This window comes from Spinacia oleracea, chromosome 6 (genome assembly GCF_020520425.1).
Source record: "Spinacia oleracea cultivar Varoflay chromosome 6, BTI_SOV_V1, whole genome shotgun sequence".
NCBI classification, from domain to species: domain Eukaryota; kingdom Viridiplantae; phylum Streptophyta; class Magnoliopsida; order Caryophyllales; family Amaranthaceae; genus Spinacia; species Spinacia oleracea.
This window is the reverse complement of record NC_079492.1, coordinates 147,137,598-147,160,090: the sequence shown is the minus strand read 5'-3', so window position 1 is coordinate 147,160,090 and position 22,493 is coordinate 147,137,598. Positions and strand designations below refer to the sequence as shown.

The 22,493-nt window shown below is 32.4% G+C and overlaps 2 protein-coding genes across 2 annotated transcripts; one reads left to right on the top strand and one right to left on the bottom strand.

The window, feature by feature from the left end:
* Window positions 1-9,494: 9,494 nt before the first annotated feature.
* Window positions 9,495-12,888, top strand: LOC110781768 (serine/threonine-protein kinase SAPK3). Its single transcript, XM_021985819.2, has 9 exons — window positions 9,495-9,836; window positions 10,169-10,243; window positions 10,571-10,672; window positions 10,782-10,835; window positions 11,226-11,318; window positions 11,624-11,716; window positions 11,819-11,923; window positions 12,211-12,309; window positions 12,396-12,888. The coding sequence occupies exons 1-9, from the start codon at window positions 9,717-9,719 to the stop codon at window positions 12,678-12,680; spliced, it is 1,026 nt and encodes a 341-aa protein (XP_021841511.1). The 5' UTR covers window positions 9,495-9,716; the 3' UTR covers window positions 12,681-12,888.
* A 5,988-nt stretch (window positions 12,889-18,876) lies between these two features.
* LOC130462653 (glucan endo-1,3-beta-glucosidase 4-like) lies at window positions 18,877-21,527 on the bottom strand. The gene is made up of 3 exons (XM_056831388.1): window positions 21,291-21,527; window positions 20,230-20,490; window positions 18,877-19,270 (listed from the first exon to the last, which is right to left on the bottom strand). Exons 1-3 carry the CDS (start codon window positions 21,352-21,354, stop codon window positions 19,233-19,235), a joined length of 363 nt encoding a protein of 120 aa, XP_056687366.1. The 5' UTR covers window positions 21,355-21,527; the 3' UTR covers window positions 18,877-19,232.
* Window positions 21,528-22,493: the final 966 nt, after the last annotated feature.

Here is a 22,493-nt window from a genome sequence, read left to right as displayed (position 1 = left end):
ATTAGCACCTAATGATTTAGAGTGACTGAAATAGCTTACCAAACAGACCCTAAGTAAGAGATCTTACTGAATTTGTATTTTGTACATATATTTTTATTCAGCTTTGCAGGTCAGGATTATTAGAATTGAAGTAAGGGAAGATTATAAAGAAAATCCCCATCTCTAAAGAATACGATTGACCCTATAACATTTCGTTTGATGTATAATGCATGTAAACGATATTCAATCTTACATTTTTAAGGTATCTAGCTATACTCATACTTCTGTCTAATTTTGAGTTTTAGAGTTAGTTTAAGGGGAGAAACCAGTACATTAAATTCTAATACTCCTTAATAAGTAATGGTAAACGATACTAATTAATTTTAATTTAATGGTGAAAAGTTATTACCAATAACAAAATAAGTGTCGACTAGGGGAATTTCAAAACTATTCTCAAAAGTTCAATAATGAAATTATCACGATCATATGGTAAAATTGATTGCAAATTTGCAAGTAAGTATGTAACACATCACGATTAGGAATACCAGTAATATCAAGAATGTTCAGTTTATAGTCTTGAGAGAAAACTATCTTAACTTTTGTGTATCTTTCCTTTTTTTTAAAAATAAAATAAAATCAAGAATGTTCAGTTATTATAATCAATACATACCATTACCTCTCGTTTTAAGATGATTTTTACACTTTTCGATTTAGTTTGTTTCATAATGTTTTTTACACTTTGCTTTATTTTATTTTTTGACATGGAAATTTACTACCTTATCTTTCTTACCCTACAATATTTACAATTTTCTATTCACTTTCTTTTACTTTATTCATTTTTTTTCTTACACTCACCCACTTTTTTTTACATTTCTCTTACTCTATCCATATTTTATTATATTTAACCAATTTTTTAACTTTTATCTTAATATTTATACAAATGTAACTGTAATGATATTTATAAAACAAAGGTAGTACTTCCTCCGTCTTTTAATACTCGCAACGTTTGGACTTTTGCCACTATTCATATAATCTACTTTGACTGTTCTTAGTGCTTTTTATATAAGATAAAACATAGTCATGTGGGATCTTGTTAGATTCGTCTCAATGTGTATTTTCAAAATATCAACTTTTTATAATTTTTGCATAAAGAGAATTTAAGATATAAATGATCAAAGTTGTGCATTGGCATACGTGAAACTAACAAACGTTGCGAGTATTAAAAGACGGAGGAAGTATTACGTAATAAAAGAACCAGAATAGTCGTAAGCTAATTGCCTATGCAAGTGGTGTTTTTCTAGCTCCAAGTTAGGGTTGGATGTTGGATTGATGGTTGATTGAAATAATTTAAGAACCTAACATGTGGAGGGTTATGGTTTATTATTCTCATTTCTCTCAACTCCCTTTGTCCCCCATGACCATATTTGTTCTTTGTGTATGTGACCGTCATAACCCTTTGATCCCACGTCAATATTCAACTAGGGATGTTAGTGGGGCGAGTTTTATGGGAGCTCGTCCCATATACGCCACAAGCAGGCGGGGATAGAGGGAGATTTGAGTGATGGGGAGGGGATGAATATAAAAATCATACCTGCCATGGGTAATGCGGCGAGTGTAGATTTTGTGTTGGACCCGCCCCATCCCTGCTCACACCACCCCTTCCCGCTCGCCCCACTTGATACTCGTAAACCCTACAAAGATATCATTTCCTACGTGAATTACAAATTTAAAGAAGATAAAAGTTGAACAATTTTTTTATATGTTTGGATTTGTTTATAATATATGATAATATGAATTAAGGCGAGACTTTTAATTTTGTTTGTTTGAATTTTTTGTTATGAAAGTTACAATTTCCATAATGTTTGCTAAATAAGAAAAACTAGATGGATATATGGGACGGGATAAGGCGGGGATGGATACCCAGGCAGGTGGTGGGGCGGGGATGGATTTTAGTTCGTACCCGTTGGGGGCGGGAATATGATGGGGATGAATTTTGTATCCTCCATAAGTGATAGGGCGGGGATTCCTTGGTTTGGACGAATTATCCGAAGAAGATCGTGGGGATGTAAATTTTAGGTGGGGATGGAGGGACCTACATCCGCATCCGCCCTGACATCCCTATATTCGATCAATCCACATAACTCATCGGCCAACGATATTCAATACTCATGCCGAAACAAAAAGGGTTTAAGTGTGAAATAATAGGGTATATTTTATTCACCCGATTTTTACTTATTATTCATGAACTTATTTTATATAAAGTCATAATATGAATTGAACTTAGCTAAACATATCTGATCGAATGAGAGAGAAAATCTTAATCGATCATAAGCTAACTATTCCACGTCATTATTCAAGCCATACAACTCTACGATCAACGATTCCCGATACTAGCTCATACCCAAACAATAGGGTTTAAGGCTCCGTTCTATTGGACTTATTTTGACTTAACTTATATTATTTGAACTTATCTAAACTTATTTTATCTGAAAAAAACTTATTTTGTCTGAAATAAACTTATTTGCGTGTGAAAATGTCTGGAAAAAAAAAACTTATTTTTGCTGAACTTATATTATCTGAACTTAACTGCACTTATCTGAATTTATCTGAACTTATCTGAACTTAACTGAACTTATCTGAACTTAACTAAACTTATCTGAACTTAACTGAACTTATCTGAACTTATCAGAACTTATTTTGTATGAAATAAGTCAAAATAAGTTGAACAGAACAGAGCCTAAATCTAAATTAAATTAGAGACGATAGCCTAAAGATGTGGGCCGGGCCGGCCCGAATCCCGATCCGACCCCACACGAAAAAAGCCCGGCCCGACACGAGCACGAAAAAAGCACGGCTAGGCACGGGCACGAAGTCGTGGGCCGGACCTGGGCCTTAATTTTTTGGAAAAAGCACGACAAGGCACGACATGACTCGACCTGGCACGGCAAAACACACTTAATTTAGTAAAATTAGCCTTAGGCACGACGAGTCGGCCCGGCCCGGCACGGAAGCCCGTGAGCTTGGGCCGAGCCTTTTTTAACTTTTCGGCCCGGTACGGCCCGAAACAACGTGGGCTTGGCGTGGACCCGACCCGATTAGGCCCACGGCCCGTGGGCTCGACCCGAAGCACGACCATCTTAACGATAGCCTAGTCGATCATAAGCTAAAGCCTAAGCCACGTGGTATTTTTCTAGCTATGGGGATTATTGGAATATTGAACATAGAATCGATCCTTTAGTGATAGAAGTAAGAACCTACCATCTGGAGGGTTGTAGTTTATTTTTCTCTCAATTTTCTTTGCCAAGTGCAAATTAATTCATACACCTTTCTACAAACCGTAAATGACCATACAATTTCCTTTTTCTACCCCAACTTTCTTTGCAATACCGTTCCCATTGACAAGACGTACATTGAAGTTTGAAAGGCAAAAAAAAAAAAAAAAAAAAAAAAGGTTCAAGTCATGTGATCGAATTCTATTGTCTCGGCCTATTGGGGATTGTCGTTTATAAAATCGATCACTAGGTTGAAAAATTAAAAACGATCTATGCAAAGTCGTATCGGAATTCACATTTGCATAAAATATTCAGATAAGATTAGATCATACTAGAAACTAGGTAGAATCAAACCAAACCAAAAATTAGACAAAAGCATACCAAACTAGGTGAAGATAACATCGTTTAAGGTGAATAAAACACACCCTAAGTATCAATACATCTGATGCCTATCTATGTTGCAACTCTATATGGTCTCACATTAATACTTCCTTCGTTCGTTTTTACTCGCAACGTTGATCATTTTCACCCATGCCAAATTGCCAATGCACAACTTTAATAATTTAATTCTCTTTAAACAAAAATTATACTTCCTCTTTTCATTTTTACTCGCAACGTTGGTTACTTTCACGCATGCCAATCCACAACTTTGATCATTATTATCTTTAATTCTCTTTAAGCAAAAAATATAAAAAGTTAATATTTTGAAAATACATATTAAAACGAATCTAACAAGATCCCGCATAATTATGTTTTATTTTACGTATAAATCACTAACAATTATTAAAGTATAATATGTTTTTTTTTTTGGCGTTAGCACCCGGTTCATCCGTAAGGCTAATCCGGATTCGGGGCGAGTTCTGGGTGGATAGGTTCCAGTCCCCTCCCAATTGTTGTTGCGGGGGATCGAACACGAGTTCTCCCTACCAAGTTCAGCACCAATCACCACTGAACCAACAGACAATTGGTATTAAAGTAGAATATGTGAATAGTGTGAAAATCTCAAACGTTCGGAGGAAGTATAAAAGTTAATAATTTTGAAAATACACATTAAGACGAATCTAACAAAAACGAGTATGTTTTATCTTACACATAAATCACCAACAATATAAATTAAAATATGCGAATAGTGTAAAAATTTCAGACATTGAATACTCTATAAAAAAACGAAGGAACTAGTATACTCCCTCCGTTCTTAAATATTAGTCATGTTTTGAATTTTCAACTCGTTTCAACCCAATATTTAAACACAAATATCTCCAAATACGCGTGTCAAAAAAATATAAAATTTTGATATTGTTATACTACAAATTAAGACGAACAAAATAAAATCTTATATGAATATTTTTTGAAGTACGTATTAGAAAGAAATTAGAAGATTCTGTTCAATTGTGAATAGTATCGAGATTCTTAATGAGACTAATATTCGAGAAGTATTATATTGACGGTGAGAAGTCAAAGACATAGAGTATTAACCGAAGAAGTTTCAAAGGGTTTAGATTCTAATGTAAACATTATAGATTCCCTTTCGGCTTTCGTTGTGTGTCTGTCAATAAAGCATATTCGCATAAGTAAAAACTATGGGAATGAATCTTCTCTAAAAACAAACTTAGAAAATGGTAATTACTAATTAAGAAGTGGTTTAGTCCATCCATTTCGCCGATATTTCATGGGTTTAGTCTAACTTTGCATGCCAATACAAAGACCAAATCTTGAAACACAATTAGACAACTTCATGTAATTAACGTTGTTTAACTAATATTTTAATCATAATTAGTACGTTGATTCCTTTTTATTTGTACTAAATTAATGTGAACTCTTTACACTTTGCTTGTAAATTATGTGTTACTTTATTCTGTTTGTCTGTTGGCAGTTGGTGGCCGCCCTTCTTTAACTATGTGCTTTTATCATTCTGTTTAGGATTTATTGCTTAAGTTTAGGTTTTCTCTAAGTTACGTATCAATTTATCAGTCCGTTATCAGTTTTTGTTGTATTGTATAAAGCTCCATGATTTCCGATTTTCTCTTTAATTAATATATTTCCTCCGATTTTTTTAATGTTTTTATTTACCGTGGACTCTCGCAAACATGGTTTGCATAAATTCGAACCCGCAACCTTCAGTTTCAATACTAGACATTAACCAATTAAGCTATAAATCTTTACATGTAATATTTGCAAAACTTAATATTAATATAAAATTGAATAATTATCTTGTGAAAAAAAATTTAAAATATAATTTCATTAAAGAATATAATAATTAATTGTTATTCACATAATGATGCCCCGCCAAAATACTAGTTTTACATTATACGAAGTAGTATTTAGTTTTATCTTTGAGTGGTAAAAATATGGATGAAGCAAGACATGTAAATAGTGAAAAATTTAGAGTTGAATGATTTTTAAAAGTTCTTCGTCTATGAAGTATATCTAATGGGCTCCTTTTCTCACATGGGTCGTACGGTCGTACCTAAGGGCTAAGGCCCAAGGTATCTTTCCCTCTCTTTACTACCTTAGGAGGTAGGAAAGTACCATCAATACATCAAGTCACACACTCACACAGTCACACACTTGTGTTTCAGGTTCCAATACTTCAACAGAATATTGTGCCGATGTTAAAAAAAGAAGGAAAAAAAAGAAGAAAACATTGTGTTAGTGGTAAGTAGACCTAGTTATGGGGGCGGTAGGGTCATGGTCGGTGCGGGTCAAAAGCGGGTCGGGTAATGAAAGGGTCATTTTTAGCGAGTCGATAATGAGCGGGTCAAAAGCGGATTGCAGGTCATTAGTGGGCGGGTCAATAAACGAGCAATGAAAATGAAAAACAAAAGAGCAGTGTGCAAGTACACATAATTTTTTTGTACCATTATTATTTTAGTTTTCAAAATTATTGCGGTATAAATTTGACCATATAATGACCCTGTCCAATAAAAACCTTGTCCAATTAAAGCCCTGCCCGATAAAGGCCCTATTAAATTGACCCTAACCCTATATGCATTGGACTACTCTGTCCAATAACCAGGTCTAGTGGTAAATGACCAGGGGTGATAATCAGGCAACCTGAGATCGGGTTTAAGTTGCTCAAGCTTGACTCGTTACACTTTTATTTGAACTCGAGCCGAGTCTCGGTTTTACCCCGCTTTACATTTAATGTTCAATTTATCACAAAACTCAACTTGATTTTGAAAAATACAACTCATTCATTCTTAGTTACAATTATGTTTGTTCATAAGCTTCACGTGTTGAGCTTTGTTGTGCTCACCTCATACACATTTCGACTTGAACTTGAATTGTTCAATTGTACACAAAACAAGTATGCTCATGAACACAATAACACACCTAATTAGTGGGCTTGAAGTAGCTGAACTTGTTATGGGCTTTCTCGATCCAGACAGTTTGTCTCATTGTCAGCCCACTTAGCAGTTGGCATACTTGGCAACTACAACTTGTACAAGTACTTTATGGGCTTTCTCGATCATAGAGGTCACTCAGTCTCAACCCAGCTGTCAAAAAAAAAAAAAGTTGCAACCCTTCGTAGAAAATGGAAGTTAGGCCCATTTAGAGTCTTGTAAAAATTTAAAGGGGAAAACTAAAATTTAAGAAGAAAACAACTTAACTAGAGGATGTCCGGGAAATGATAAATCCAAGTAAAATTTTACTTCTTCCAAGAAAATTTACATTTTTTTTAAAGTTGATTTCCTTGAATGAAGTGAAATTCTCTCTTGGATTTATCATTTCCCAGGATATCCGGCCAAGCTTTTATGATGGTTTTAGGAGCCAAAAATAAAACTTGGCCAAACATTATTAGGCCCGTTCGATGTTGTTTTTTTTTTTGTTTTTTTTTCTTTTATATGAAATTAAAAATTAAAAAATAAAAATAGTAAAAAGTAGTTTCGAAGTAGCGTGCCTTTAAATGTTGTTAATGACATCCAATTTTACCATGTTTTAATATCAAAGAATAAATATAATTGGCAATCAAATCAGCCACAGTGAACTAGCTCGCAAACTGTTCAACAACCAAAAACCAATGTCAAATAGTCATAAAAGATAAAATGAAACAACGGGTAAAATTAGAGGGATAAACTCATCCTTATGGAGGAGTTACAAGGCGAGTCTCCCTTTTATTCCTTTTACGAGGCACACAATTGCTTATCAATAAGATAGATGGTCCAAAATCAATGTTAAGCAGGATATTATCTGAACTAATTAAGTTAATTATCAATATAATCCACGTCTAAAAACTAATAATGCCTCTTTAAATTCAATAGAGGCAACTAATACCATAGTTAAGTACTTGTAATGTATTTTAAAGTATTTTTGTCAAGATATTTTCAATTTATATGATTACTCTTATGGTTCAATAAATTCTAAAAGAATGATTGGATTGAGCAACTACCACCAAGTCCGAAAGTGGGGCCAGACTGACAACAAGCTCGAAGAGTAGGTCCATTTTTATGCCACTAGCCCCACTACTTCTAAATTCGGAATTCACAAATTAAACATGTTTCGTACCAAATCGACCCTACACTCGTAGAGTCGTAGTTAGGGCGAAGATGTCCATCTCAGAGATATGTTTTCAAACAAATATTTGAGGGTTAGTCGGTAATTTTATCATTATTTTGAAATTTTTGAGTATCATATTTGAGAAATGAACACCATTTTTGAACTTCTGAGTACCAATTTTGAATTTATGAGTACCATTTTTGAACTTATGAGAACCATATTTAAACTTATTTTAGTCTGATATATTTTTGTCAAAAAACATATTTAAAATAGGAATATAGTTCTTCGAGTCGTAGTCGTATCCCTTACATACGGCAAATGTATCGTATCAGGTCATGTTATTATTATATACTCCGTAGTTATATAAGTGTGTTCCTATGAAAAACTTCAAAGTGTTGCGGATTATGAAATTTCAACATTGACTATGGCGGAGCCACAGACCACGATGTTTGTAATGGAGCGAAAAAGAAGTTAAAATTTCAAAATTTTCTTTTTAAAAAATACTTAATTTTAGTTAAATTTTTATCAATTTTTAAATAGTGATCCGCTATATATAATTTCTGGATCCGCTACCGTCTCATTTAGTTAGATGTATTGTGTCGATTTGATGAGTAAGGTGTCCCATGCTTATCATGTTATCGTGTCTGATATGATCCTATATGAGTTATTCTGTATTTTTCGCATACGAGTTTAGTTGTGTTGGTTTTGTGTTGTTAATCTTCACAGTAACCCAAAATTTTTAATTAAACATATTATATCGTATTGTGTTAGATCCGTCTAATCTAACGGGTAAAAATTGTTGTCACTAATTTACTTTATCAGGGTCTTATTCATATCGTGTTACCGCGTCGTGTCAAATTCCACAAGTTATTGCATACGCTGCCCCAGTGTGCTCAATCTTGCACATATCCAGACCTCGCACAGTGGCATCGGTGTCATTTTCATCGACTATGGTTTAGTTTAATAGTTTCGATCAATATTTAAGTGATATGACTTTTTGGTGTAATTTTGGATTTTTTTTATTTAAGTCGTATTCAACCTCATATTAACAAATAAAAAGAAATAAACGAATTATTAACAGTTAGGAATCTTGGTAATATAGATTAATGAATAATTTACTATTTTAATTTTTTATTATGTTGCTAAACTCAATTAGTGACGCTACCACGTACACATGTCACTCTGTGAGGTAAGATGTCACTATCCAGCCGACTTCTTACAACGCAATGCTCCATATCATACGTGTCCTCCAAAATTCTCCCTTGAAGTAAAAAACTGAAATACTAATATCTTCAAAAAATTATAAAATTTCTATATTGAAAATATAAGTCGAGATGAATATAATTTTTTTGTTTAACGGGAGACGAATATAAGTTAAATTTGAAGTATTATCGTATTCAGCGCAATTTTTTAGGAACGAGAGAGTATAAGTTAAAATTGGTCGTGCAAATATGAAGTAGTATCAAAAGGCAGCACATTATGTTGTTATATTAGATCATCGTATACAAACCACTAAAAAATTGATCATATATAAATATGGAGTAATAGTTTTTTTATTTATATTTTTAAATAAGTTATGATACAGTTTTGAGATAAGACTATTCTAACTGTTATTATATCCAAAAATAAAATAAAATTGACACAAAGTACATATAAGAAATAAAAATAAAAATGGAGGAGTACTATCAGAAAAGAAAAAGAAAAGAAAAGGGGGAATAATTTGAACTTTTATGAAGAAATGAGCATTGACCAATAGTTTTGAAAGGAATAAGGAAATAGTAACATAAACCTGTTTTATGTCATACTCCGTACTACTAAAATTCATTTGTTAGACTTCTCAACTCCAAACTTTTTCTCTCTAATTTCTTTTGCTCTTCAATTTTTTTTCCAAAAACAAAAAAAAACTTGTTTATATTGAAAGATTTCTGGGTTTTTGAAAGGAAATAATCCCAAATATTGGATTGTAAAATGGAGAGATATGAACCAATAAAGGAAATAGGTTCTGGGAATTTTGGAGTTGCAAGGTTGGTGATTGACAAGAACTCTAAAGAGCTTTTTGCTATCAAATACATTGAACGAGGAAAGAAGGTAATTAACCTTTTTTTTTAATTTATTTTCTGTGTTTTTTCTCTTGAATTTAAGGTTAATTAGTGTTGACACTTAAATAAATGCGTGCAAGATTACGTGCGTAGAAAAATATCCGGTCTTTATGTTTTGATTTTAGTACAGATTATGAATTATTCCCTTAGTCCATGAAAGTACAGGTTTTTGTATATTGGTCAAGTTTAAGTCAACTTTGAAACTTCCAATTTTGTTCATTATGAATGTTTATGTTCTTGTTACATATAATCATATATTAGCATACTGTTTCCAATTGTTAATGATTTTTAATATTATTTTTTAAATTTTGGTTTTATTAGATTGATGAAAATGTTCAGAGGGAGATCATCAATCATAGATCATTAAGGCATCCAAACATCATCAAGTTCAAAGAGGTAATTAATTAAACCTCATCATATTAGCCTCCTAATTGTTCAAAAAACCATAAAGCTTATCCTTCATTGATTGTTGTTTCATGCTCGTTTCTTAATGTTTCTACTCGTCATTTTTTCTGAACTTATCGTATCTGAACTTATCAACTTATTTTAGTTAAAGCTTATTTTTCCTGAATTTATCTTATCTGAACTTATATTTCCCGAAATAAAGGAAAATGAGGTGAACAGAACAAACCCTAGATCAATGTTTTTTCGTGATCTTATAACTTTATAAGTTCAATCACTATTTGTCAAATGAATTTTTTCTGACAAAATAAGATTGGTTAGGTCTTTGTAACACCAACACATTTGGCAATAGTAATGGAGTATGCAGCAGGAGGTGAGCTTTTCAACAGAATATGCAATGCTGGTCGATTTAGTGAAGACGAGGTTGATATTATCTTTGATTGTATTACAATATTTCAAGCTTAATATAGCTGCATATATAAGTAATAAGTCCTTAGTTTCTTTACTGATATGCCATTTGTGCAAGTAACAGGCAAGATTTTTCTTCCAGCAGCTGATATCTGGAGTCAGTTACTGTCATACCATGGTACGCGAATTTCATAACTTTTCTAAGGCTCTGTTTGGCAGGGGTGTAAAACGATTTTTCCCTTTTCAATCATTGTACGCCGTTCCTTTTCAATCATTGTACGCCGTTTGGTTTGATCAGGGATGAAAAACAAAAACCTTTTCCATTTGAAAGGGGGGGAAAATCATTTTTCCACCTTTTCTCCTCACCTCTCTCTCCCTTCTTCCCTTTAATCTTCCCATCTTCTCCCATTTTCTATTAAGAAACCAAAAAACTTGTTTGGAATTTTGTTTTTCCTGAAAAATTATTTTGCACTGAAAACGTTTTACACCAAACCAAACGGAGTCTTAAGTTAGTCTTCCCTCGGGATAACATATCTGACGCCTGATGTTCTGTGTGTATGCGCTGCAGGAAATCTGTCACAGGGATCTTAAACTGGAAAACACACTACTTGATGGAAGTCCAAGTCCTCTTCTTAAGATATGCGACTTTGGTTACTCCAAAGTATGTACTTCGTAGTACTGTATTACAAGTTATTTTCCCTGTAATTATTGAGGAGAATGCGTTCTATTCACCTGATTTCCACTTATTTTTTCTGAAACTATCTTATCTATTAGACTTATCAAAACTTATTTTATTTATAAATTATACTTTGTCAAACCCTTGTTTTTCCTAAACTTATCTTATTTGAACTTATTTGGACTTTTTTTTTCCTGAAATGAGTGGAAATAAGTTGAATAGAACAAAACCTAAGTCCCCTCTTTCTTTGGAGTCTAACAGCTAAAACTAAATCCTTCATTGTATCTCAGTCTGGGATACTGCATTCACAGCCTAAGTCGACAGTAGGTACACCAGCATATATCGCGCCTGAGGTACTTTCACGGAAGGAATATGATGGGAAGGTACAACTTTCAAACCACATCATTGTTTATATACTATGCCAGAAATTAGGTGATTATCTTATTTATCATATACTATAAGTTAATGTTCTGATGTTGTTGCAGATTGCTGATGTTTGGTCCTGTGGAGTGACATTATATGTGATGCTAGTAGGAGGATATCCCTTTGAAGAGCCTGAAGATCCTAAAAACTTTCGTAAGACAATTGCGGTGAGTTATTAATACAAGTACTTCTTAAAGATCTATCCCTTCTTAGGCATTGTTCTATTTTATCTGGTATGGTTTGGTCCGATATGAATGTTTTCTATGAATGTTTTCTGCTTTTTTGGTCTAGTCTGGTCTGAATGTTTTTTGTGAGAGTTTTTTTCTTTTTTGGACTGGTCTAGTCTGATCTGATATGATCTGATATGATCTAATAAGCAATAAGAACAAGGTGAATAGAATAATGTCTAAGCGGTTGAGCTGTAAGTGAGTAATCTATATATTATCCTGCACAGAGAATATTGGGTGTGCAGTACACTATCCCAGATTATGTGCGCGTATCAGCAGATTGCAAGCATCTCCTTTCTCGTATCTATGTTGCCAATCCCTCCAAGGTAGCACCCCTTTTGACAATCTAGTACTCCCATTTTAGACAGAAAACAAACACGAAAACTGATTATCTTAACATGTTTTAATGAAGAGGATCACAATCCCTGAAATCAAGAAGCACCCATGGTTTATAAAGAATTGCCCCAAAGATCTAGTTGAAGGGGAGAAGACAAGCTATAAAGAAAAGGAAAGTGATAAACAAGTCCAAAGTGAAGAAGAAATAATGCAGATCATACAAGAAGCGCGAATACCAGGTGAGGCTAACAAAGATGCAGAACATGCTGAAACATTAGAAGATGATGATGAAGATGATGATTTAGAGGCTGAATTGTTGGATTCTGATCTAAGTGGCGACTTTGTTTCGCCGCCTTACTAATTATGAAGTATGATTAAAACACACCTTGTTAATTATTCTGCTGAATTGCTGATGGATTTTCTGTTGTAGAGTATACAGATTTTTACAGTGGTTATGTTGTGTTTGAAATCCTGTACAAAAACTTTTTATGGCTTTTTATCTGTACAAGTCTTGAACTTGAAAGACATTTTACTTCATTTACTAATACGATCCTTTAAACGATTATGTAGCATAGTGGTTAAGATTGAGGGCTTGTGTACGATAGATCTCATGTTCGAACGTTTAATACGTTATACATAGTACTCCATACACTGTTATACGATGAACAAGTTAGCCAAATAGTTTTACTCCTAAGAAATGGATAGTATGTAGGCGGCAATGAAACAAACACATCATTGACACCTACCTGGACAACTCGAAATACCAAATTTCTCTTTATTAAAGTACCATTTTTAATTATTGATCAATGATATCTATTAGGTTGTTCTTATCGCACAGTTTTTCTACGAAATTAAAAAAAATTGTTTACCAAAAAAGTAAAAGTTACAATAGAGAAATTATCTTTGGTTACCCTATCAATATACGGAGTATATCATAACTTCAATTAACTCTATTTATGATTATTTACTTTTATGACAACATTACAAACTCTAGATTGTTGTGTGAGTTTGTCAAACTTGAAGTTAAACTTTGGATTGTAACACCCCAACAATTCCCATTTTCTAAAATAATCCCTTTTTAAATATAACTGTAGGGAATTATCAAAGTATTATCGCCCGTGTGAAAATGTTACGGCTTATTCAGAATTTTGCAGCGGAAAACATAAAACTAACTTTTAGGTTCATAAATAATCTATTACATATTAGGTCCAAACCAATTAACTGAAATAAGGAAATACGAATAGTACGACAAATTTCAAATCCAAGTTAACAAATTAAATCACTTAATTAAACAAATAGAACTACAAGCTCTCTAATCCCGATCCCAATGATGCATCATCTTCAAACCTGTAGATGGGCAACGCTTATTGATCCTTAGAGACTGCTCACCAAAGATGGGTCATCACAGGATCAATAAGGCATAGCCATGATCAACACACACAAACAAAGCACGTAATCAGCAAAGCTGAGTACTACATACTAAAACAACAACAATCCTAGCATGATACTATCAAACTAACAACCCTAACATGATACTAATAAATATAAGTAAGGACAGACAAAACATAATAATTTGACGACCATACTTGACTAGACTAAGCTAGACTTAATAACCATAATATTATTTTAGTTGAAATAGACAATGGACCGAGTTGTCCAACCAAAAGTCTTCCCCAAGGAAGACGAGGTACGGGCGCGACTCCGTAACCTCAGTGAACTGCGATATCGAGGAACGTTTGAATAAAAATAGAACACGGTGATCAATCCGGTCCCAGAAAAGGCCATGGGCTACCACCATGAACCCCAACTCCTGTTTGTCCGTCACTTCAGACGTGCACAGTCTAAAGCTATTGCTATTCAGTTTCACTTTACATGATTTACAAATTGAGATTCCGTTATGACTCAACCATTACATAAGACAGACAATTCACATTTGTTCACAACTGTTTTTATCTTGGAATTAAGTAAGTGATCATAAAAGCATCAATCAAGACTCATTCCAATTTATCCAACCTTTCCTTTAACCATGAGCAACCCTGTATATGGGCATAAAGTTTCAACTTACTAAACAAGGTCCTCCGCCCTCATAAAGTAGTGAAAAGATAGAAAGGGAACAACAACCAATCGATCCAACCCAATCATATAGAATAATCTAGTGTTCCCAACCAACATGTTTGTATCAATCATCCATACTAACATGTTACAGTTCTCATAGTGCAAAATAAGTTCAATAAGTTGGTCCAACAGTATTAAACATGCACATTCAATATAACCCAGTTCGTCCATAATATCAACATCACCAAGTTCAACAATAATATCAACATAACCAAGTTCAACAACAAGATTCAACATGGTTTCAACAATTAGCACACATTCCAAGCACACAGGTATGTACGTACCTTGTGTAAACAAACTGATAGGCCACTTTAACACTTTCAAAAGTCGCCTAAAGAGAATTCTCCGCCTAAAACAACCAACAAATAATCCCAATAAATTCCTAATCATTGACAACCATAAGAAAGCATTCTAAATGCAGCCTAAACATATTTAGAACTTTCCCCACTATCAAAACTTAAACATTTGATTTCCTAGAATCATGATTGAAATTCGTTGAAAACTTTTGCAAACATCGTACTTTAAATTTTCAGCAATATAACTAATTTCACACTACTCCCAAAACTTTGAAATCATAAAAACAATAACTTTAATAATTTATAATCATCCTACCATGATTTCAAAACTATTAAAACCATTAAAATTCATACTTTAATAATTAAAACCATTATTTCAATCAAATTGCATAATCTGAAAATTAAATATATTATTTGAACATACTACATAAATCTGAAAATCCAATTAACTCATAAAAATCATAAATTTATTAAATCAAATCATGAATTAAATAAACAAAATAAAATCAAAATATTTAGTTTACTTAGGGTTTAAGAAATAACCAAGAATTAAAGAGGGGAGAGGAGGCTGGCCGGTAGACAGGTGGCGGCTTGCGGCGAGGGTGGAGCACGGTGGTTGCGTGCGGGGGTTGCTGCGCGAACATGGTGGTGGTCAGCCACGAAATCGAAGAGTACAAGCAATGAAAGAAGAACGAAAAATCAAAAGAAAAAGGGAGGAGGAAAGAGAAGGCTACCGTGCAAGGTGGACGGCGGCACGATTTTGAGTGGTTGCCGGACGGCGGTTACAACACGGTGGGCTGCTGTGCGAAGTCGAACGGAGACCAATCAAAAGGATAAAAGAACGCAAGAAATTAGAAGGCAAAGAACGAAAGAGAAGGAGGTAGAAGGAGCAGAAGGCCGAGCTTACCGGCGGCGACTGGTTGGACGCGCAGGTGGTGGTCCGACGGCGAGGGAGGCGGCAGCAAGGAGAGGAAGTGTTGAGGGTTTTGTTACGTGAATAGTGAAGGAGGAGAGGTTTCCTCTCTTTTTTTTGGTTTCACGTGAAAATAGAAAAGAGAAGGGAGTATTGTGTTGGGTTTATTGGTTTGGGCTTTGCCCAATTGGGCTAGGAGTAGGATTTAGGTTGATGAATCCACAATGTTTAGTATTGCTTTCTAATTTCAATAGAACGTGGTTTCGTAATTCGAAATCGTTTTAACGTAAAATTTCGAAAATACATTTTGATTTCGTAAATCGTTAAAGTATTTCAATTGAAATAAACTAATTACATTTCAATTACATATTTGTTTCTAAAATCCGTAATTTATGTTTAAATATATATTAAATATATTAAATATTCGTTAAAATATATAAATAAAATGTATAAAATTACGGGGGATTACATGGATAATTCTTGTCGAATTTTCCTAAATAGAAGCACAAATTTGTATACTAATTCATGTGAGTTAGGAGTCGTCTGTAGTTTATTTGGGTGTTAAAATTTCTACTAATTCATGAGAGTTAGGAGTAGTTTGTTTTTTGGGTATCAAAATGGATATATCATTATATCCATTTAAGCCTAAAGTAACACGTCCTACATGGGCCAAGATATCTACCAAAAAAGAACCTTAAAAGGGCGAAAGAGTCCTCTAACACCGCAAATTTTTGGCTATACCCGGGTACAGCCAAAGCTGGCTGTACCCCCATCCAAAACAATGTCGTTTTGTGTTGTTTAAAATGAACATTAATATACTGGTACAAAAATGAACATTTACTATTTCGGAAATGAACATTTATTATTTATTTGGAATGAACATTGACTATTTTGGAAATGAACATTTATTTATTTATTTGGAAATAAACTACAAAAATGAACATTTACTATTTCGAAAAAGAACATTTGTTTAGTTATTTGGAATGAACATTTACTATTTTGGAAATGAACATTTATTTATTTATTTGAAAATAAACAATATAGGCGCTTGTAAAAACATAAAAGACCAATGAAGTGAACAATTTCATTATGAACATTAACCATATATTTATTGTGAACAAACAAATAAACAAGAAAGAACAAATAATTCAACAAAAAAGAACAAACAATATAAAAAAGAACATAAAATTCCAGAAAAAAGAACAACCAATACAACAATTATGAACAATTTTATGATGAATTTTAAAGCCAACATGAAAAAACAAACAATACAACAAGAAAGAACAAATACTGGTACAAAAATGAACATTTACTATTTCGGAAATGAACATTTATTTATTTATTTGGAATGAACATTTACTATTTTGGAAATGAACATTTATTTATTTATTTGGAAATAAACTACAAAAATGAACATTTACTATTTCGAAAAAGAACATTTATTTAGTTATTTGGAATGAACATTTACTATTTTGGAAATGAACAAATATATTTATTGTGAACAAACAAATAAACAAGAAAGAACAAATAATTCAACAAAAAAGAACAAACAATATAAAAAAGAACATAAAATTCCAGAAAAAAGAACAACCAATACAACAATTATGAACAATTTTATGATGAATTTTAAAGCCAACATGAAAAAACAAACAATACAACAAGAAAGAACAAATACTGGTACAAAAATGAACATTTACTATTTCGGAAATGAACATTTATTTATTTATTTGGAATGAACATTTACTATTTTGGAAATGAACATTTATTTATTTATTTGGAAATAAACTACAAAAATGAACATTTACTATTTCGAAAAAGAACATTTATTTAGTTATTTGGAATGAACATTTACTATTTTGGAAATGAACATTTATTTATTTATTTGGAAATAAACAATATAGGCGCTTGTAAAAACATAAAAGACCAATGAAGTGAACAATTTCATTATGAACATTAACCATATATTTATTGTGAACAAACAAATAAACAAGAAAGAACAAATAATTCAACAAAAAAGAACAAACAATATAAAAAAGAACATAAAACTCCAGAAAAAAGAACAACCAATACAACAATTATGAACAATTTTATGATGAATTTTAAAGCCAACATGAAAAAACAAACAATACAACAAGAAAGAACAAATACTGGTACAAAAATGAACATTTACTATTTCGGAAATGAACATTTATTTATTTATTTGGAATGAACATTTACTATTTTGGAAATGAACATTTATTTATTTATTTGGAAATAAACTACAAAAATGAACATTTACTATTTCGGAAATGAACATTTATTTATTTATTTGGAATGAACATTTACTATTTTGGAAATGAACATTTATTTATTTATTGGGAAATAAACAATATAGGCGCTTGTAAAAACATAAAAGACCAATGAAGTGAACAATTTCATTATGAATTTTAAAGCCAACATGAAAGAACAAACAATACAACAAGAAAGAACAAACAATAAAGCAGATAATTATTATGAAAAAAAAATAAACAAAAAATAACAAAAAATTCAACAAAAAATAACAAACAATATAAAAAAGAACATAAAATTCCAGAAAAAAGAACAAACAATACAACAATTATGAACAATTTTATGATGAATTTTAAAGCCAACATGAAAGAACAAACAATACAACAATAAGTTTGATGAATGAATTTAAAAAACAACAAGAAAGAACAAACAGTACAACAAGAAAGAACAAACAAACAAAAAGAAATAATAAAATATTAATGAAGAGTTTAATTATGGTCATTAACCATATGATTATTATAAACAAACAAATAGACAAGAAAGAACAAACAATATTAAAAAAAACATAAAGTTCTAGAAGAAAGAACAAAAAATACAACAATTATGAAAATTTGATGATGAATTTAAAAAACAACATGAAAGAACAAACAGTACAACAAAAATGAACAAACAGTACAACAAGAAAGAACAAACAGTACAATAAGAATGAACAAACAGTACAATAAAAAAGAACAAACAGTCGACAAGAATGAACAAACAATATGCGCGCGTCATTTTTGGGGGGTACAGCCAGAGTTGGCTGTACCCGGGTACAGCAATTAGCAATTGCTCTAACACTATCAAGGACTCAAGGTCAACTACTCTTGTGTGTATACCCAAAAAAAAAAATCACATTAGAATTGGCTATAAATCGTTTCTGATCGAAATTGGCACCAAATATTGATCTACATTTGGTTTCTCATCCATTTCACACTGGAAGTATTAAAATATACTTGTTCACATACAATAATACAAACAATATGAGTTACATACATGTCTTTTGAAATTCAAGGCGAGCATTTATACATCGTAACAGTTTAAAGGGGGCCAATTAGGCCGTGGCCTAGAAAGACCAAGCATCCGTATACAATAGGTCATATGTCAAAGTCGCCTCCTTTGATTCTAGTTTATAATGCTCTTATAACTCACTCATTGGGGGACATAATTACAAGGGTCATTTACATAATTACATTACACTAAAAGGAGCTTAGTAATGTGCATTTGCTCCTCGAATGTAGTGTGTGAAATTCATTTTCATGCATTTCTGAACAACAATTCATCTCTAATATGGTGTACATGTGAACTTGCAAGCACCGTGACCTGTAACATAAATCAAATCAGTTAGTACAACCAAGAGCAAGTCTTGAACCAGAACGTAATAACCCTTGGTTATACTTCCTCCGTTCTTATTTACATGATACAATTGGCTTTATGATACTATTCATATAAGTTTCTTTGACTTCCTTTTGTGATTTATACTTAAGAAAAAAAACATAATTGTGTGTGATCTTATTAGATTCGTCTTGATAAATATTTTTTAAATATCAACTTTTTATAATTTTTTCTTATCCATAATTAGAGATATTAACGTTTGAAATTGCAAACGTGCCTAAATAATTGTGTCATTTAAAAAAGAACAGATAGAAGTATTTTAGAGAGGATATTACGGGCGTGGCCTTGTCACGTTTAGCCCCTCTGTAGATTTCTCTTGTATAGCGTTTTGTTTTTCTTTTCTTAATTTAGAGTTTCTTCTTCAATTGACTCACAAAAAAGAAAATAAAAGAGCAAGTCTCGAAAAATGACGTAATAAAATCTTGCAATAACTTGTTGTGAGACGAATAGACGATTATCTCTGACGATCAAATTTATAAAGTTCGATGTATACCTAAAATATACTTATTTCTTTTATAAACAATGTACGGATTGAGCCATCTAGCCATGTACTTAAAGATGGCTGTGGGCGGGCCGGTTACCCGACCCGCCACAAAAATAAAACTGGCTTGGCACGGGCACAAAAAAAGCACGCAACGAGCACGAAGTAGTGGCCGTAGGCCGGACTTGGGCCTTTTTTGGGAAAAAGCACGACAAGACACGCTAAATTTAATAAAATTAGGCTTAGATATGATGGCCCGGCCCGGAAGCCCATGGGTCCTATTTTGAACTTTTCAGCCTGCTACGAAGCCGAGTGGGCCTGGCTCGAGCCCAGCCCGTTTAGGCCCATCCCGGCCCATGGCCATTTTTAGCTAGACGTACTTCAATTTGAGTAATAAGTGACTTACTGGGATCTTTAGTAGACAAAACAGCAACTTCACCGTAATCACAAAACCCACCAGACACCCTAGTCATTTGAAAATAGTAATTGAAGGCGTAGGAGGCCATGGCCTTAATGTCACCTTGCACATAACATGGGCCACCTGGGCTTATTGGGCCACAATCCGCTCCGTTTTTACAGATCCAGTCCAATGAAATCTTGATCCGTTCATTCGAAGCATCAAGCCTAGAAACACACCACGGTGGGCACAACTTTGTTTGTTCTCCATCTACAATCAAGGACAAACCCACAACCATTAACATTTTCAGTATTCCTTTCCTTTCACCAAAAAAAATAATAAAAAATCTTCAGTTTCCAATAAGTCAAAAATTATAAAAAGGAATTGATATTTGTAAATACAATGACATAAATCCAACACTTTTAATAATCGCAGTGTTACGCATATCTATTTACAATTTTGATTATTAATATATTTAATTCTCTTTAAGGAAAAAATTATAAAAAGTTAATATTTTAAAAATATAAATTGAGACGAATTTAGCAAGATACTACGTGATTATATTTTATCTTATCTATAAATCACCAACAATAGTCAAAGTAAAATATGAGAATAGTATAAAATATACAAACGTTGCAAGTATTAAATAAATAAATAATATAATCATATTTTGAACATACTCCCTCCGTCTGTCCCGGAATACTCGCAACGGTTTGATTGGACACACTTGCTAATGGACCACTTTTGACCATCAATATCTTCAATTATATATTATAAAAGCTTATAAATATTAATATTTTGAAAATATATATTAAGATGAAGCCAATATATATTATATGCTAAACTTATTTTCATATACTATAAATAAAATAGGATAAAAGTGAATTATGTGAAAAGTGTAAAAAGTCAAACCGTTGCGAATATTTCGGGACGGAGGGAGTAATATTAGCATAGTGGAAAAAAAAAAAGTAAAATATAAAATATAAAATAATGTCAAAGTCAAAACGCGTAAAAAAAAAAAATAAAAAAAAATAAAGCTAATAAGGATGAGCTAGTAATATGAGGCTCACCAGCAAATAGTAGGAAGAAAAGAAGAAGACAGGAAAATAGAGTGATTGCTGAAGCACAAGCCATGAATTTTGTATCCTTAAAGAGAGAGATGAGATGAAACTTAAATTTGTATCAGCTAACCTGTGTTTGTTATGACTTATGAGGGATTTGAGGGTTGTGAATTTGTGATGATATATATGGAGCACAGTTTTTGTTGACACTTGCTCTATGTAAATGTCTGTGCTTTCAACACCTGTTATAGACTCTCTTTCAATCCAACTATATACTGTATATAGAATTATAGATAGATCAAATACATCTTACCAAGTATGATTATTAGTCTTTACTTAATTTATTTATTGTTTAAAATTTCTATCATTTTTATTAACTATTTATGTATAGAAAAAGAATAAATATTTATGGAAATAATGATGTCACATAAATATATATTGGTTATTTTTTGGCAATATTTGTTGGAACTTATATTTTAATATAAGTTGTTAGCTTGTTTCATTAGTTTAGGAAGTTTATTACGGAGTACTAGAATACTAACTTGTACATAGCTTAATATAAATACCTAAGCTTGTATTATTCTTGTTAATCACACAATTAATACAATGTAGTCTCCTACTTTTCTCTCAAGGTTACGAGCTCGATCTAAGCTCAACAACAATGGCTTCAAGCTTTCTTTCATTCTTTTCTTCTTCTTCTTCTTTCCTCAATTCTAACAATATTTTAGTCAAATCAATATGTTAATAATGAAATATATTTACTTATTATTTTGGTCAAATTAGCATATTAATATATCAAATATTTTGGTCTAATTAGCATACTAAGCATAAAAAAAATACAATATGTAATCGGACTGAAATTGCAAGATGGTTAAACGAGTAATGTTCAAGATTTATTAATTATATGGTAACTTATGGGAGAGAAATGTTTCAGTCAAATGCATTATTAAAAAATGGCTAAATAATTTTAGAAAATCCATGCGTGTAAGGGACCTAATCTAGTAAGTAATATACGAAAGTAACTAGTCTATACGTAACATGTAGTGTGTACATTAGTACTAGACCAGTCAAAAATCAACCCAACCCAAATCCGACCCGTAACCCGATTTTATCCGAACCCGAGCAACCCGAAAAGTAATGGGTCAAATCACGACCGAACCCGTTTTGGACCCGACCGATTGAAAATCATTGTATTTATAGTAACAAATGACA

What these genes read in the sequence shown, in the direction of transcription:
- LOC110781768 (XM_021985819.2), top strand. Translation starts at nt 9,717, where the DNA reads ATGGAGAGATATGAACCAATAAAGGAAATAGGTTCTGGGAATTTTGGA. An exon ending in TCAGTTACTGTCATACCATG is followed by an intron (nt 10,836 to 11,225) that starts GTACGCGAATTT and finishes TATGCGCTGCAG; the next exon opens with GAAATCTGTCACAGGGATCT. An exon ending in ACTTTCGTAAGACAATTGCG is followed by an intron (nt 11,924 to 12,210) that starts GTGAGTTATTAA and finishes TATCCTGCACAG; the next exon opens with AGAATATTGGGTGTGCAGTA.
- LOC130462653 (XM_056831388.1), bottom strand. Translation starts at nt 21,354, where the DNA reads ATGGCTTGTGCTTCAGCAATCACTCTATTTTCCTGTCTTCTTCTTTTC. An exon ending in TTTCTTCCTACTATTTGCTG is followed by an intron (nt 20,491 to 21,290) that starts GTGAGCCTCATA and finishes CCTTGATTGTAG; the next exon opens with ATGGAGAACAAACAAAGTTG. An exon ending in TTTGTCTACTAAAGATCCCA is followed by an intron (nt 19,271 to 20,229) that starts GTAAGTCACTTA and finishes TTTATGTTACAG; the next exon opens with GTCACGGTGCTTGCAAGTTC.